Source organism: Lucilia cuprina, chromosome 2, assembly GCF_022045245.1.
Source record: "Lucilia cuprina isolate Lc7/37 chromosome 2, ASM2204524v1, whole genome shotgun sequence".
Taxonomy (NCBI): Eukaryota; Metazoa; Arthropoda; class Insecta; order Diptera; family Calliphoridae; genus Lucilia; species Lucilia cuprina.
Window position 1 is genome coordinate 65,082,234 of NC_060950.1, and position 18,262 is coordinate 65,100,495.

The 18,262-nt window shown below is 29.4% G+C and overlaps 1 protein-coding gene across 1 annotated transcript; it reads right to left on the reverse strand.

Moving 5' to 3' along the window:
• Positions 1-734: 734 nt before the first annotated feature.
• Positions 735-8,429, reverse strand: LOC111682929 (skin secretory protein xP2-like). The gene is made up of 2 exons (XM_023444929.2): positions 8,267-8,429; positions 735-2,110 (listed from the first exon to the last, which is right to left on the reverse strand). Exons 1-2 carry the CDS (start codon positions 8,276-8,278, stop codon positions 854-856), a joined length of 1,269 nt encoding a protein of 422 aa, XP_023300697.2. The 5' UTR covers positions 8,279-8,429; the 3' UTR covers positions 735-853.
• Positions 8,430-18,262: the final 9,833 nt, after the last annotated feature.

The window sequence follows — 18,262 nt, forward strand, 5'->3', positions numbered from 1 at the left end:
TAATTAACAATTGAATAATTTTGTTGTTTTCCCTTTTGAATAAAACGTTTAAAAATTTATATTTTTTATATTTTCCATACTTGGTCGTCTTTATTTATTATTTACATTAAATATATACAAAATAAAAGAAACAATCAAATTAATTATAATAATAATAAAACATAACACATTTTGTTATAAAGTTTCTCAGTATTGTTGTTGTTGTTTTTCTTTTTACTTTTTTTACATAAATATATTAACAATTATTAAAGAGAAAATTCAGGATTAGACAAAACAAATGTTGGCAGCTGATAGAAAGTGTATTTAAAAGGTACATTCAATATTGATAAAAATAATTAATTTTCTCTAAGAGGAAACAAATCAGAGTAAAGGCAAGTTTTGCTGTTTTTTTTAAAGAAATATTTTTTAGACATTTAAAAAAAAAATTTAAATAATTGTTGGCAGTGTTACATTGCTAACTAAATATATATTTCTTCAAATTGGCAGCTTAAAAAAAAATTAACTTAGATTTTTCCTTTATACTACTTTTAAGCCAGCAACATATCTTTTTGTAATTCCTTAGGATTTTTTCTACAATATTTGTCTTGATGTTTTGGATACATTTTTTTAAATAGTTTTTTTTTTGTATTAAAATTTTTTTCGTAAATTTCATTTCGTTATCACACACTAAAAACTAAAAAAAAATAATATTTTACAAAAAAATTAGATTTAAATTTAAGAAGAAATTATAATAATTTTTGTTTAAAAAGAAATCAGGCCGTTTTAGATTCTAAATACACGCCCTCATGGGTTTCTTGTTTAAAAGAGATTTTTCTTGGTATTTTTTTTTGTTTGCTTAATATTTGGAAATTATCTATTTCTTTTTGTGTAAATAACCATGGCCATGACCGTAGCCGCCACCGTGGCCATAACCATAACCACCATGACCGCCACCACCGCTTACAACGACACCATGCGACACAGGGGCTACATGGCTCTCGACATGTACGGGTACAGCAACGGGTACCTTATAGGGTACGTGTTTTTCAACAGCGACGGGTACATGTTGTTCTACTGGCACGGCGTAGGGGCGATCGACGGCAACCTTAACGGGGTATGGTACCTGGCGTTCGACGGGATAAGGAATTTCCTTGACAACGGGGTATGGCTTAGGTACTGGCACTTTGACGGGGTAAGCTACTGGACGATCAACTGGATAAGGCACTGGATGATCAACGGGTACATGTACTGGTACGCTGACTTTCTTTTCTACTGTATAAGGTACTGGTTTTTCAACTGGCACTGGGTAGGGCTTAACAACATGAACGGGATAAGGACGATCTACGGGTACTTTAACGGGCACCTGAACAATCTTTTCAACAGGGTAGGGTTGGGGTACATGAACGGGTACTTTAACTGGAACTTGAACAACCTTTTCTACAGGGTAGGGTTGAGGTACTGGTACTTTAACGGGTACATGTACAACCTTTTCAACTGGATAAGGAGCTGGAACGGGTACTTTGACGGGTACAGGGCGGTCAACATGTACAGGCACTTGAACATGAACAGTCTTTTCAACGGGATAGGGTTGTGGTACATGAACGGGTACTTTAACAATTTCCTTAACGGGATAGCTGACAACCTTTTCAACTGGGTAGGGTTGTGGTACAGGAACCTTAACGGGATAGGTAACGGTTCTCTCAACGGGATATGGTACATGACGATCTACCTGATAGGGTACAGCAACATTACGTACAACAGTATTAACTTGTACATTAGTTGGTATGCTTTCGGCAATGGCAGCACCACCGGTAACACCAAAACCGCCACCACCACCACCAACAACAACAGCGCCACCACCATAACCACCACCATAACCGCCACCATAAACACCGCCATGACCACCACTTACTAGTAGTCCACCATGACCCGAATGACCATAGCCGGCGGGAGCATAACCATGTCCGACACCGTGTAAAATACCACGTTTCTCTTGTTTCTTCTCTACAGTACTCTCAGCAGCTTTAGCATCTGAGGCGGCGGGTTGAGGTTCAATGGCTTTAGCTTCTTCTTCCTTCTTGGCATCCTCGGCATGTGCGAGAACACACAGGGCTAGAAGCCCAAAAATAAGCTGAAAAATTAAAGACAAAATAAAAGTAGATAATGATTAATGAGTAACAAGTAGTTTAGAACAATAATTAATTAACATTAATATTAATCATACGTTCAGGTGGGAATTAATCATCTCCGAACTTTTAAATGTCAATTCAGAACTGTACTAGAATTGAAATAGAACTGAACTAGAACTGAACTAGAACTGAACTAGAACTGAACTAGAACTGAACTAGAACTGAACTAGAACTGAACTAGAACTGAACTAGAACTGAACTAGAACTGAACTAGAACTGAACTAGAACTGAACTAGAACTGAACTAGAACTGAACTAGAACTGAACTAGAACTGAACTAGAACTGAACTAGAACTGAACTAGAACTGAACTAGAACTGAACTAGAACTGAACTAGAACTGAACTAGAACTGAACTAGAACTGAACTAGAACTGAACTAGAACTGAACTAGAACTGAACTAGAACTGAACTAGAACTGAACTAGAACTGAACTAGAACTGAACTAGAACTGAACTAGAACTGAACTAGAACTGAACTAGAACTGAACTAGAACTGAACTAGAACTGAACTAGAACTGAACTAGAACTGAACTAGAACTGAACTAGAACTGAACTAGAACTGAACTAGAACTGAACTAGAACTAAACTAGAACTGAACTAGAACTGAACTAGAACTGAACTAGAACTGAACTAGAACTGAACTAGAACTGAACTAGAACTGAACTAGAAACTGAACTAGAACTGAACTAGAACTGAACTAGAAACTGAACTAGAACTGAACTAGAACTGAACTAGAACTGAACTAGAACTGAACTAGAACTGAACTAGAACTGAACTAGAACTGAACTAGAACTGAACTAGAACTGAACTAGAACTGAACTAGAACTGAACTAGAACTGAACTAGAACTGAACTAGAACTGAACTAGAACTGAACTAGAACTGAACTAGAACTGAACTAGAACTGAACTAGAACTGAACTAGAACTGAACTAGAACTGAACTAGAACTGAACTAGAACTGAACTAGAACTGAACTAGAACTGAACTAGAACTGAACTAGAACTGAACTAGAACTGAACTAGAACTGAACTAGAACTGAACTAGAACTGAACTAGAACTGAACTAGAACTGAACTAGAACTGAACTAGAACTGAACTAGAACTGAACTAGAACTGAACTAGAACTGAACTAGAACTGAACTAGAACTGAACTAGAACTGAACTAGAACTGAACTAGAACTGAACTAGAACTGAACTAGAACTGAACTAGAACTGAACTAGAACTGAACTAGAACTGAACTAGAACTGAACTAGAACTGAACTAGAACTGAACTAGAACTGAACTAGAACTGAACTAGAACTGAACTAGAACTAACTGAGCTATAAATAAGTTTCTAGCAGCATATGTGTATCCTTGTTTTTAAAAACTTTGTTTAATTAATATTAATCATACGTATTGAGTTCCTTTTACTGGAAATTTTTCAGAATTTAATTTTAATTAAAAGTAAACTTTAAGTTCCTCATACACGATTAGTTCCTTAACATTTCTTGTTTCCATTCATCTGGCTGTGTTCCAAAATAATTTGGGTATTTTCCTAATTAGCAACATCCTTTTCTTTAATTATGTGTAAGTATTTCATTGAGTTTTATTGAATTTATTACTTAACAACTTATACATGTCTTTAGTTTTTTTTGACATTTATTTAAATTTACTGTTTTATATTGTCATTGCCAAGTTTAGGCAAAAATTTTAGAAAAAAATGTTATGCAGCTTAAATGCTCACGCACATATTTTGCTGTAACTTAAAAGTGAAATGTGCAGTCAGTCAAAACGTATGAAATAGCAAAATTTTGCAATGAACTTGGCTTAAAGCCCAGTTATGCAAAACCAGAAAGTAAGCATGACAAAGCATGTACCCTTTGATAATATAAGAAATTTGGTTAAAAATAATCTTTATTCTCTTGGGAACCAAACATGCCTTTAATTTTTGCAGTAGCGCTTATGTCAAAACAAACCAAAACTTGTATATGCCTGCTTAAGCAAATCACGAACAAAAAAAGCCGGCATAATATGGCTTAAACTCAATAAAGGTTATTGATTGCTAGTTAAGCCAAATTTTAATTATTATATAATTTTATATATTTATTGTATAATTTCTTTTTTTAGACCCCACTTGTCATACAATGTTTACGCTTAACCATAATATTACCAGGCTAAACCAAAAAAGACCAAGCCACGCTTTGTCTAGAGTGTGGACAAGTAATATTTTTATTCAATATTTTTTTGTTTAATACCATTTCCTTTTTAGTCAAATGTTTACACATTTTTTCAATTATTTAGTTAACGGAAGTTTGTTTTTAGGTTTTTAAAGGTCGTTTGTTATTGATTTAAGGAAATTGGTCTAGTTTTGTTTAATATTATATAATATTTTATACTTTATTTATGTTGTGTTTTTTCTCTTGTAAACCATATAAGGTTAAATGATATAAAAATTATTTGTTTTGATTTATAAGACCTCATTTTTTTCGAAAAAAAAAAATAACGTAATAAGCAACCTATTTAATGTTGTCAACCTGTTACGATGCACTTATGGCCAAGGAAAACAAAACTGCAGTTATAGAAGTGAAATTATTGCTAATATTTGTTCAATAAAATAATAACTTAAATGAAATATTCAGTTGAGCAGGAAAGTTATTAGAGGAATTATTAAGGCATTTAAAAAATATTCGTAAGTAATAGCGACAAGTGAGAAATTTTTTAAGTTTGAAATGTGACAAGAATGTCTAATTTTTTTTTATTATATATTGCATAGACAATAGGCTGGTCTATTGTTATGTCGATAAACTAATCTATAATCAGGGCTATAGACTAAGACTATAGATTGATTTATAGTTAACACAATAGAATGATCTATAGCCATGAAAGTAGACTAATATATAGTCAAGACAATAAAACGATCTATAGTCAAGACTGTAGACTGATCTCTAGTCAAGACTATAGACTGATCTCTAGTCAAGACTATAGACTGATCTATAGTCAATACTATAGACTGATCTTTAGCCAAGACTATAGACTGATCTATAGTCAAGACTATAGACTGATCTATAGTCAAGACTATAGACTGATCTATAGTCAAGACTATAGACTGATCTTTAGCCAAGACTATAGACTGATCTATAGTCAAGACTATAGACTGATCTATAGTCAAGACTATAGACTGATCTATAGTCAAGACTATAGACTGATCTATAGTCAAGACTATAGACTGATCTATAGTCAAGACTATAGACTGATCTATAGTCAATACTATAGACTGATCTATAGTCAATACTATAGACTGATCTATAGTCAAGACTATAGACTGATCTATAGTCAAGACTATAGACTGATCCATAGTCAAGACTATAGACTGATCTATAGTCAAGACTATAGACTGATTTATAGTCAAAACTATAGACTGATCTATAGTTAAGACTATAGGCTGATCTATAGTCAAGACTATAGACTGATCTATAGTCGAGACTATAGACTGATCTATAGTCAAGACTATAGACTGATCTATAGTCAAGACTATAGACTGATCTATAGTCGAGACTATAGACTGATCTTTAGCCAGTCTATAGACTGATTTATAGTCAAGACTATAGACTGATCTACTGATCGACTATATATATATATAGTCGAGACTATTGACTGATCTATAGTAAAGCCTATAGACTGATCTATAGTCAAGACTATAGATTGATCTATATTCAAGACTATAGACTGATCTATAGTCAAGACTATAGATTGATCTATAGTCAAGACTATAGACTGATCTATAGTCAAGACTATAAGTAGACTGATTTATAGTCAAGACTATAGACTGATCTATAGTCAAGACTATAGACTGATTTATAGTCAAGACTATAGACTGATCTATAGTCAGGACTATAAACTATAGACTGACCTATATTCAAGTCTATAGACTGATCTATAGTCAAGATTTTAGACTGATCTATAGCCAAGTCTATAAACTGATTTATAGTCAAGACTTTATACTGATCTATAGTCAAGACTATAGACTGATCTTTAGCCAAGACTATAGACTGATCTTTAGCCAAGACTATAGACTGATCTATAGTCAAGACTATAGACTGATCTATAGTCAAGACGATAGACTGATCTATAGTCAAGACTATAGACTGATCTATAGTCAAGACTATAGACTGATCTATAGTCAAGACTATAGACTGATCTATAGTTTTGACTATAGACTATCTTTAGTTAAGACTATAGACTGATCTACAGTCAAGACTATAGACTGATCTACAGTCAAAACTATAGACTGATCTAAACTATATACTGATCTATAGTCAAGACTATAGACTGATCTATAGTCAAGACTATAGACTGATCTATAGTCAAGACTATAGACTGATCTATAGTCAAAACTATAGACTGATCTATAGTCAAAACTATAGACTGATCTATAGTCAAGACTATAGACTGATCTATAGTCAAGACTATAGACTGATCTATAGTCAAGACTATAGACTGATCTATAGTCAAGACTATAGACTGATCTATACTCAAGAGTATAAATTGATCTATAGTCAAGAGTATAAATTGATCTATAGTCAAGACTATAGACAGAACTTTAGTCAAGACTATAGACTGATCTATAGTCAAAACTATAGACTGTTCTATAGTCAAAACTGATCTATATTCAAGTCTATAGACTGATCCATAGTCAAGTCTTTAGTCTGATCTTTATACAAGGGAATGATCTATAGTCAAGAAAGTCTTGATAATGATCGGTAGTCAAGATTATAATTTTATCTCTAGTCAATGCTTTATACTGATTTGTCAGCAAGAGTTTAGACAGAACTATAGTCAAGACTATAGACTGAGCTACAGACAAGTGTATAAACTGATCTATAGACAAGACTAGAGACTCATCTATTAGACAGAACTATAGTCAAGACTATAGACTGAGCTACATACAAGTGTATAAACTGATCTATAGACAAGACTAGAGACTCATCTATGGACAAATCTATAAACAAGTCTGTTGACACGCCTATGGCCTTAACCATGGACGAGTTCATAGACTGATCTATACACATGTCTTACTATAGAATGATCACTGTGGTGTCAAAAAAAAAAAAAATATTTAAAACCAAATTGAACCTGAAAATATTTATAACTTAATATGAACTTTCTTGAAAAATATAAAAAAATTTTGAAGAATATTTTATAACAATTATTTTAATAATATTAAAAAAAATCAAAATGATGTTAAATATTTAAAAATGTTTTCCTAAATTTCCAAATTGTGTATAAGTTTTGAAGCATAAATTATGTTTCTATTTAAACATTTTTAAAGCATTTTGCATAAAATTTTAAAATAAAAAATTTTTGAAACTTTTTTATAAACTTTTATTATGAATATTTAGAAAATTTAATTTCTTGACAAGTTTTCAATTTTATGTTTCAATTATTTAAATATTTTTAATAAGAAAATGTTCAAAATTAAAAAAAACAAAGAAAATTTCTATCGAAATTAAAGAAAATTGTTGTTAAAATCTTATTAAATACTCTGTTGTCTCCAAACTTTGTTTAATGAAACATAGTTATCGACTCTTGTTAATTCTCGCTTTTTATCCCTGGTTTTCTATAAAAAAGGAACTTCTTTTCCAGTCTAAGTGGGAACCATTTATAATCTCTCTTTTCATCTTAAGAAATTTGTTTAAAACAAGTTTTTTTTTCATATTAAACAAATTTGAACAATTCATCTCATTTTTCATTTAAATTGTTAAAAATTGCAACTTTTTATAAAAATTATAAACAATTAAATATGTTTTTTATTAAAGCTTTGCAAAATATATTTAATAATATTAATTTCAAAACACTTTTTAGCTTAAACATTGTTCTTTATCTTTCAGTTAAATATTAAAACACAACTTCACACTTGTTGCTTAAGTCTTTTGTTTTTTAATATTAAGTTTTCAACTTAATCATTATTTGCTTTAAAAAAATATCCATAAAAGCTTTGTTTTATTAATAATTATATATTTTTCTTGCTTATAGTTTATTATTCCACAATTTTCTTTGAGTTTTTTTTCTAAAGTTTTTTTTAATTAATTATTTATTTATTTTTTTTTTCATTTAAAACCTACCATAGATTTCATTTTTGTTCTATTTATTTTATTGAAAAAAACCGCACACACACACTCGCTCACACACTTATATAGAAATATTTGTCCTGTTGATTTGTTAAAATCCAACAACAACAAAACTAGATAGGGTTGTTTTTGGACGAACCCACAACAGTAAACTGAATAATTTTGACCAGTGTACACAAGCTTTATATACCAACGCTCTAAAATTATGTTGACAGAAATCTAAAGCATCTCACTGTTTTAGTTTTCTTCTGTATTTCAAAAAATGTTTTTGCGTTTTTTTTTTCTTAAATTTTGTAATTAAAAACTCAATAAAATACAAAATAATATGATTTTACTTCACCAAAGTCAAAAAACAAACCCTCAAATTCAAAATCTTAGAGAGTAAAAAAAACAAAATAAAACAAAAACAATATTTGCAATTTGAAACTAAATATATTTTTGCTACAGCCACTAAAGCAGCAGCCTTAAAAGAGCAAAAGTCTTAAATTAAAACAAATAAAAAACAATTTAATTAAAAAGCTTTTTTTTCCCGCAAAAACACTAAACAAATCTTTAAAGAGTTAAAAAACTGAAAGTGAGAGTGTTTGTTTAGCATGAAAAAAAGCTTTTTTTCGTATATGTATACAAGAGAGTCTCACACGTATAGTGTCGGTGTATACATGTGAGTTAAATAAATAAATCGGTGTAATTTGTTAGTGTATGAGTGTTTGTTTAAATTATAGTTTATTTGTTTATTGGTTGTTTGTTTAAACATGGTTTGGTTTCTTTGTTTTAAAGTAGTTTGTTTTTAAGGAATTATTATATAATTAATACGACTAAAAAAATTATTTTGAATTATTTCAAAATAAATGCATTATTTATTTTTTTTGGTAATAAATAAATAGTAATACAATAATTATTAACAATTGGCTACAGTCACTATTATATAGTGGTCTATAGTAATGACTTTATATAGATCTACTGTCATAATTATATAGTCAACACGATAGACTGATCATTAGTCAAGATAATCAACTGATCTAAGTCAAGACTATAAATAGATCTATAGTCAAGATTGAACTCTATTCAAGGTTATATATTGATCTATAGTCAAGACTATAAATTGATCTATCGTCAAGACTATAGAGTGATCTATAGTCAAGAATATAGATTGACCTATAGTCAAGACTATAGATTGATCTATAGTCAAGACTATAAATTGAAGTATAGTCAAGACTGTAGATTGAAATATCGTTAATACTATAGATTGAAATATAGTCAAGACAATAGGTTGATGAATAGTCAAGGCTACAGATTGATAAATTGTCAAGTCTATAGATTGATCTACAGTCAAGACTATACATTTATCTATAGTCAAGACTATATAATAATCTATAGTCAAGACTTTATGTTGATTTATAGTCAAGTCAATAGATTGATCTATAGTCAAGACTATAGATTGATCTATAGACAAGAATTTAGATTGATCTATAGTCAAGACTGTAACCTATAGTCAAGACTATATACTGATATATTGGCTAGACTAAAGATTGATCTACAGTCAAGACTATAGATTAATCTATAGTAAAGACTGACCTATAGTCAAGACTATAGATTGATCGACAGTCAAGGCTACAGATTGATCGACAATCAAGACTATAAATTGATCTATAATCAAGACTATGGATTGATCTATAGTCAAGACTATGGATTGATCTATAGTAAATACTACAGATTTATATATTGTCAAGAATATAGATTGATCTATAGTCAAGACTATAGATTGATCTATAGACAAGACTTTAGATTGATCTATAGTCAAGACTATAGATTGATTTATAGTCAAGACTATAGATTGATCAATAGCCAAGACTATGGATTGATCAATAGTCAAGACTATAGTCAAGACTATAGATTGATCTATAGTCAAGACTGTAACGTATAGTCAAGACTATATACTAATATATTGGCTAGACTAAAGATTGATCTACAGTCAAGACTATAGATTAATCTATAATAAAGACTATAGATTGATCGACAGTCAAGACTATAGATTGATCTATAGTCAAGACTATATATTGATCTATAGTCAAGACTATATATTGATCTATAGTCAAGACTATAGATTGATCTATAGTCAAGACTATAGATTGATCTATAGTCAAGACTATAGATTGATCTATAGTCAAGACTATAGATTGATCTATAGTCAAGACTATAGATTGATCTATAGTCAAGACTATAGATTGATCTATAGTCAAGACTATAGATTGATCTATAGTCAAGACTGTAACCTATAGTCAAGACTATATACTGATATATTGGCTAGACTAAAGATTGATCTACAGTCAAGACTATAGATTAATCTATAGTAAAGACTATAGATTGATCGACAGTCAAGACTATAGATTGATCTATAGTCAAGACTATATATTGATCTATAGTCAAGACTATATATTGATCTATAGTCAAGACTATAGATTGATCTATAGTCAAGACTATAGATTGATCTATAGTCAAGACTATAGATTGATCTATAGTCAAGACTGTAACCTATAGTCAAGACTATATACTGATATATTGGCTAGACTAAAGATTGATCTACAGTCAAGACTATAGATTAATCTATAGTAAAGACTATAGATTGATTGACAGTCAAGACTATAGATTGAAATATAGTCAAGACTATAGATTGTTTTATAATGAAGACTATAGATTATTCTATAGTCAAGACTATAGATTGATCTATAGTCAAGACTATAGATTGATCTATAGTCAAGACTATAGATTGTTTTATAGTGAAGACTATAGATTGTTCTATAGTCAAGACTTTAGATTGTTCTATAGTTAAGACTATAGATTGATCTATAGTCAAGACTATAGATTGATCTATAGTCAAGACTATAGATTGTTTTATAATCAAGACTATAGATTGTTCTATAGTCAAGATTATAGATTGGTCCATTGTCGAGACTACTGATTGATATATAGTCAAGACAATAGATTGATCCATAGTTCAGACTACAGATTGATCTATAGTCAAGATCTATAGTCAGGACTATAGACTGACCTATATTCAATACTATAGATTGATCTATAGTGAACTTTAGGACAAGTTCACTAAAACTGTTCTTTAGTAAAGTTTAAGAAAATTTTTTGTTTTGTAATTTTTTCGTGAGCATTTCTAAAGTTCATTGGAATTTCCTTTAGCAAAACTTTTTTTAGTAAATTTTAGCTGAATTCATCTTTAGTTAAGCTTTTTACAAAGTTTTCTATATTGAAGTTGTCGAGAACTTTTTATTAGTAAAGTAAACTTTTTAAGAATATTTATGTTAAGGGAGTTTTTGTTCAGAAAGTAAAGATGTCGAACACTTTTCTTAAGTATAGTTAGTAAATATTTTAAGAAGTTTTAAGTAATGTAAAGTTTACAAAAAACATAGTTAAGTTCTTTGAAGCTTTTAAGTATAATAAAGTTTTGAATAATAAAAAAAAATCTTAATAAAGTTTGTTGTCTAAATCTTTTGTTTAAGACAATATTTATAAAGTTTACAACTGCAATAGCACGTGTTATTTTCTTTTAAAAATTATCTTAAATTTTAACGCTTCTTTAACACTCAATTAACATGTCAAAGTGTTGTTTACGTGCCATATGAAAAGGCGCTTTTATTTTTTTTACTCTTTTTCTTTTTCTTCTCCTCTAGACAAACAACTTTATCTATGAAATATTAAATGCCAAGCTAATGATTAAACTGTATATATGATTACATATTAGCACCAGCTACTGTTAATAGATAAATAAAAAAATAAATATAAATATTTATAGGCTGTTTTGAATAAAGATGCAAATGAATATATTACTGGATGACTTTAGATTAGTTTTTTTTTGTGTAAAACTTACATTTTTTGGCATTTTAATGGCAGCTACTGGAAGCAAAATATTTCATTTTCCTAGTGTGTGTGTGTTTGAACACACCTAATTAAATAACAAGATGATTTACTACTTTTACTATATGTGCCAGTAAATTAAGGAAAAATAAGTTGAATTAAAAACAAGTAAGATATTAGAGTCGGGCAAGGCCGACAATATAATACTCTACAAATATTACAAAAATAGAATGTGATTTATAAGTATACAATACAATAAGTTTACGTCTCTAGTATAATAGAGATCGTGAACAAAATTTCTTTGAATTATCTTTAAAATTGCAACCTGTAGTTTGATTACAGACGGACGGACATAGTTAAAAAAATAAAAAAAAAACCCATCTTAATCATTTTCAACAGGCTTCGTCCCTGGGACAATAAAAGATTAAGCCCAGAATTTTATTGAATTATTTTCAAAATTGCGACCTGTATTTTGATTACAAGGTTTACATGGATGGACGGACAGGCGAGCGGACAGATGGGTGGACGGATATAGCTAAATGAAATAATGAAACAATCTTAACCATTTCCAACAATCTTCGTTCACACAACAATAGAAGATCATGCCCAGAATTTTATTGAATTATTTTCAAAATTGCGACCAGTTGTTTGATTAAAAGGTCTACATAGACGGATGGAGAGATGGATGGACGGACATAGCTAAAAGAAATAATGAACTGATCCTAACCATTTTCAACAAGCTTTATCTCAGGTACAAGAGATGATCATATACCAAATTTTATTGAATTGTCTTGAAAATTGCGACCAGAAGTTTGATTATGAGTTTACATGGATGGATGGACAGACAGACAAGCGGACGGACGGACGGACATAGCTAAATGAAATAATTAACCGATCTTAACCATTTTCAATATGCTTCGTCCTTAAGACAATAGAAGATTATGCCCAGAATTTCATTGAATTACTTTCAAAATTAAGACCTGTAGTTGGATTACAAGGTTTACATGGAAGGACGGACTTACAGACGGACGGACATCGTCTCAGAAAATGGTTCTAATTAATGATTCAATACTATTGTGCGTTACAAACATCAGCATAAACCCAACATTCTTTCCCCACTAAATTGTAGATGTAGGGTATCAAAATACTCTAATCATAAGCTTTTGGATGTCAGTATTATAAAATGCTTTGAAAAGAGGGGGTATAGATTTTCTTTCACTTATTGTTGATTCCTGTGTATAAATTATGTAATCTATAAAATGGTCTATTTGGGGGTTTTAATTTAAATCCCCTCTTCTCCTTCGTTTTCGTATATATTTTTTTAGCAGCCTTAACACTACTAGCACACATTTCGTTTTAGTTAGTTATTTAATCATTAACAGGCTATTTTTACCTGTTGTATTTTTTCCTCTGCCATCGATTTGACTTCTATTGTCTGTGTGATACACTTTCAAATTGTTGGAAAATTTCGTTTTTTTGTTTTTTTTTTCTAACAAATTTTATGCAATTTTTTTGTTAATTTTTTTTTTTTTTTTTTAAGAAAGGCTATATTTTCCTACGTTTAAGTATTGTGTAATCTAAAGTGTGGCTTTATTTTTTGTTAATCATATTAAACTGTTTATTCTCATATGGCTGCAACATTTTGAAAACATTAATTTTCTTGCAAAAGTTTATAAGGAGTCAGCTTTGTGCATTTAGGGTGTGGTGCCTTAGTCTTAAAAACTCCATGTAATACTTATAAAAACATCCTTTCACTTTATTTGTTTATATTAGCAAAAGAAAAAAAATCATAAACTTCCTTTAAATACAAAATATCACATTAAAAACAAAACATAAACAAAAGACTTAAGACAAAAACTTGTTTTCTATTTTTTGCAAATTCCTCTAACGTCTAATTCTATTCTATTATTTCCCGTTATTACCAAAATTTAAATATTTTCTATTATGTCTGAAATGTCAAACAGTTTGTCAAAACATTATTATATCTCCTCTATGCAATCATATTTAATTTTAATTAATTTGTTTTGCTTAAAAATTTATTTTCTTTTGGGGGAATTTCAATTCTCATCATTTGCTGTTTATTTGCAATTATTAATTGTTTAACAAATTTAAAGAAATTTATTAATTTTTTTAAACAAAAAATTTCAAAAACCAGTTCCTAACAAAAATACCCCAATTTAAATAGAACTGGCTTGGAAATTTTCAATATTCATTGTCTGCAAAGTTATTAATTAGTTTGTTTTAAATTTTTTTAATAATTATGAAATCTCGAGATTAAAACTTGAAATAACAAATGGACGACAGCTATTTAACACCTTTGGATGAATATTTATAGGAAATTTTATATATAAACATAAATACAACAATTCTAATGATGATCTTAATATATGGAAGAAATTTGTTTTGATTAAATATTTTAGAGCACATACATAATATTCACCAAGAACAAGCATTCATAAACTTTATAAGAAAATAAGTTTTGTGTAATAAGGTTCAGTATATAGTTTAGTCTATGGTCTTGTCTAATTTAGTCTATAGTCTAGTATCTAGTCTATACTCTCGTCTAAAGTCTAATAGCCTGATCTATACTTTAGTCTATGGTCTAGACTATAGTCAGGTATCTACTCTTTAATATAGTCTATAGACTACTCTACAGACTAATACAAGTTTGAGTGTCTAGCGTACAGTGCAGTCTATAGTCTATAGTATAGTCTATATTCTAGTCTATAGTCTAGTCTATAGTCTAGTCTATAGTCTAGTCTATAGTCTAGTCTATAGTCTAGTCTATAGTCTAGTCTATAGTCTAGTCTATAGTCTAGTCTATAGTCTAGTCTATAGTCTAGTCTATAGTCTAGTCTTTAGTCTAGTCTATAGTCTAGTCTATAGTCTAGTCCACAGTCTAGTCTATAGTCTAGACTATATTCTAGTCTAGAGTCTAGGCTATTATCTAATCTTTAGTCTAGTCTATAGTTTTGTCTACCAAGTTCAACATCATAGCAACATGAAATTTTCCTTGACCTTATGTTACTCCAGTACAATTATAATGAAGTAATTATTTAATTTTAGTTTAAAGAAATCTGCTTTGTTTTTAGATTTCTTTACGAAATTTTAATTAAATATAATTTTAAAGCAGATTCTTGTTAAACAGCCTTCAGTAATTCCTATTAGAATTGATCAAGAAAAATTTTGCGTTAAATTTTAAATTATTAATTTTTAAGAATTATGTTATTTTTTTTTTAATTTAATAACACCTCTAAAGATTTCCAAATAATTTTTTATCAATGGCTACTAAAGCGTATTTCCCCTAATGATTTTAACTTCCCTGCACAAATACACATTAGTCATCATTGGCCTAAAGGCGGCTCCAGCACAAACAGACATTGATCAAATTCAAAATTATAAAACGTATTTGCAGACAGAAAACCACAAACTTAATTAGCATAATTATCGGACGTTAAATGTTTACAATAACAATGGCAACAGCCGTCAAAATAATCTATCGTTCATACCATCAATGTTGTTAACAACAAAAAAAGGGTCTATTAAAGTTTATTTTCATTGTCTATTTTTATCGATTTGGTTTTATTAGAAAACAAATTATGATTTAGATTATTATTTATAAGCAGTTAATAATATTAACAAAATAAAGCAGTTTTTTAATGAGCCAGTTAAGTTAATTTCAATTTGTTTTAAACATCATTAAAGATGCTATTAACTTAACAAATAATCAACACAAACAGAAGAAGGGTGTGACTTTTATAATGAATTTCAATTTGGAAACAACTACAACAAGTTATACAAAAAAAAAAAAAAACTGAATTTTAAATGAACAAAAACCAGATAATAAAGATGAACTTGAACTTGAAATTTTTGTTTGTAATATTTTCCTCTCACATGGTAAATACTTTCTCTTGGGTTTGTTGCAGTATAAAAAAACAAAGTTGTTTTCTTACTAAACTTTGGTTTTGTCCATAAATTTGTGGGTAACATGCGCAGCAGTAACCTTGTTTCTGGTGATAATATTTTTTGTTATTATATTTGATTGTTTTCTTTGGAAAAGGCTAAATAAAAAAGATTCATGATTGTATCTTTTGAATTGCTTTTAATTCATTAATGTTTAATTTAATTATCAAAATTTCAAACTGATTGCATTTGTTTGTGGCTTCATTCGTTTGCATTCAAGGTTAGTCGTGTGGCTAAAGTTTGTTTTCAAATCGGGTCAAGAATTGTTGGAAACACAAGTCTAGTAATTTTAGAACAAAAGTTCATATAAAAAATTAGAGATCATCCATCATAATCAGCGCTGTGAATCAAGGGCAATTTATTTGAAAATTATTTGAAATTAACCAGACAAAAGTTAACATATTTCTGATAGCATCAACAATCTTGAGCTTGACTAACAGAACTGACTTGAAACTGAACTAGAAACGAACTACAGCTGAACTTGAACTGAACTTGAACTGAACTAAAAATGAACTAGAACTGAATTACAACTGAACTAGAACTGAACTAGAACTGAACTAGAACTGAACTAGAACTGAACTAGAACTGAACTAGAACTGAACTAGAACTGAACTAGAACTGAACTAGAACTGAACTAGAACTGAACTAGAACTGAACTAGAACTGAACTAGAACTGAACTAGAACTGAACTAGAACTGAACTAGAACTGAACTAGAACTGAACTAGAACTGAACTAGAACTGAACTAGAACTGAAGTAAAACTAAACATATAAATAATGGATTTTTAGCTTTAAAACTGCAGGGCTTATGCAAAAACATTATAGAGACGAAAATTACAACCACCAAAACGTAGTCGCATCTACCAGTCTGTCTTCATTCAATAAACTGAAAAAGAACACAAAAAATTACTCTAATGAAGGAAAATCACCTTAAGACAAAACTTGACAAAAAAAAGAACCATATTATGACCAAATATATTGAGTGGTTTTTCTTTTTTTTTTCATTTTAGAAAATACGTATATTTGGAGGTCAGTTTTTGTACCGAAGAAAAAAAAACACGATTAGTTACCAAAAACTAAGTTTGGAAAAATGCTAGAATAGCCATAGAAAAACTCTATTAAATTAAGCAATTGCAACACTTGAATTAAAGCATTAGGTTTTTGTTTAAAATTTGAAAAAAAATAATTGAATTTAAGAAGTGTAACAATTCATGACTTAAATTTTTAATGAAATATTTATCTAAAAAAAGAATTTAAAGCAAATTTGTTCAAGAAATATATACATTATTTTGTTTAAGTTTTTATGCTTGAATAATTTATTAAAGAATTTTTTCAAGCTGTTAAAAATATTTAGAATAAGATCGAGAATTTCATTTTAATTAACATTTTAAAAAAAATTCATGTCAAATATGTTCAAAACATTATTGAAGTTTCAGTTGCATCATATTATAAACTTGGGGCAACATGATACAGATCTCAGAGCTTTCATGTTTTCAGTCAATATTTTCGACTAAAAAAAGTTTAAAATACTAAAGAAAGATTTATATGTTCTGAAACACATTGTCTCTTTACAATAAATACACTTTTCTTATTTGGCTTTTATATTAAAACTATGATTTATATACGCTTTTGTTTAAGCAGATATTTAATTTAACTATCACTTCATCTGAATAGCTGTCCGTCTTTCTGCCATTACATCCATGTAGTGTTGAAATATTTGTTAGTTTTTTTGTTTTTATACTTGCTCATTTATTTAATTACACTTTAATTTTTTGTAGTATATCTGTTTTTTTTTTCTTTTAAAACATCTGTTGCTTACGAGAGTTGTAATCTAAGCCGAGTTTAACAGTTATGAAAAAAATAGCTGAAACAAAAAAAGCAACTTGCAAACAATGTTTAGACATGTCGTTTTAAATAAAGCCATAAAAATCGATAGCAAACACGCATCTCTTGTCAGCTAGTTGTTGCAGCAGTATTTGTTTTATTTTATTATGCTATTTTAAAAGACGGTAGCATTAAATTGCTAAAACGTTTGTAATTATTTAATTGGACTTTTCGACTGAAGTTCTAGTTCAGTTCTATTTCCGTTCTAGTTCAGTTCTAGTTCAGTTGTAGTTCAGTTCTGGTTCAGTTCTAGTTCTGTTCTAGTTCAGTTCTAGTTCAG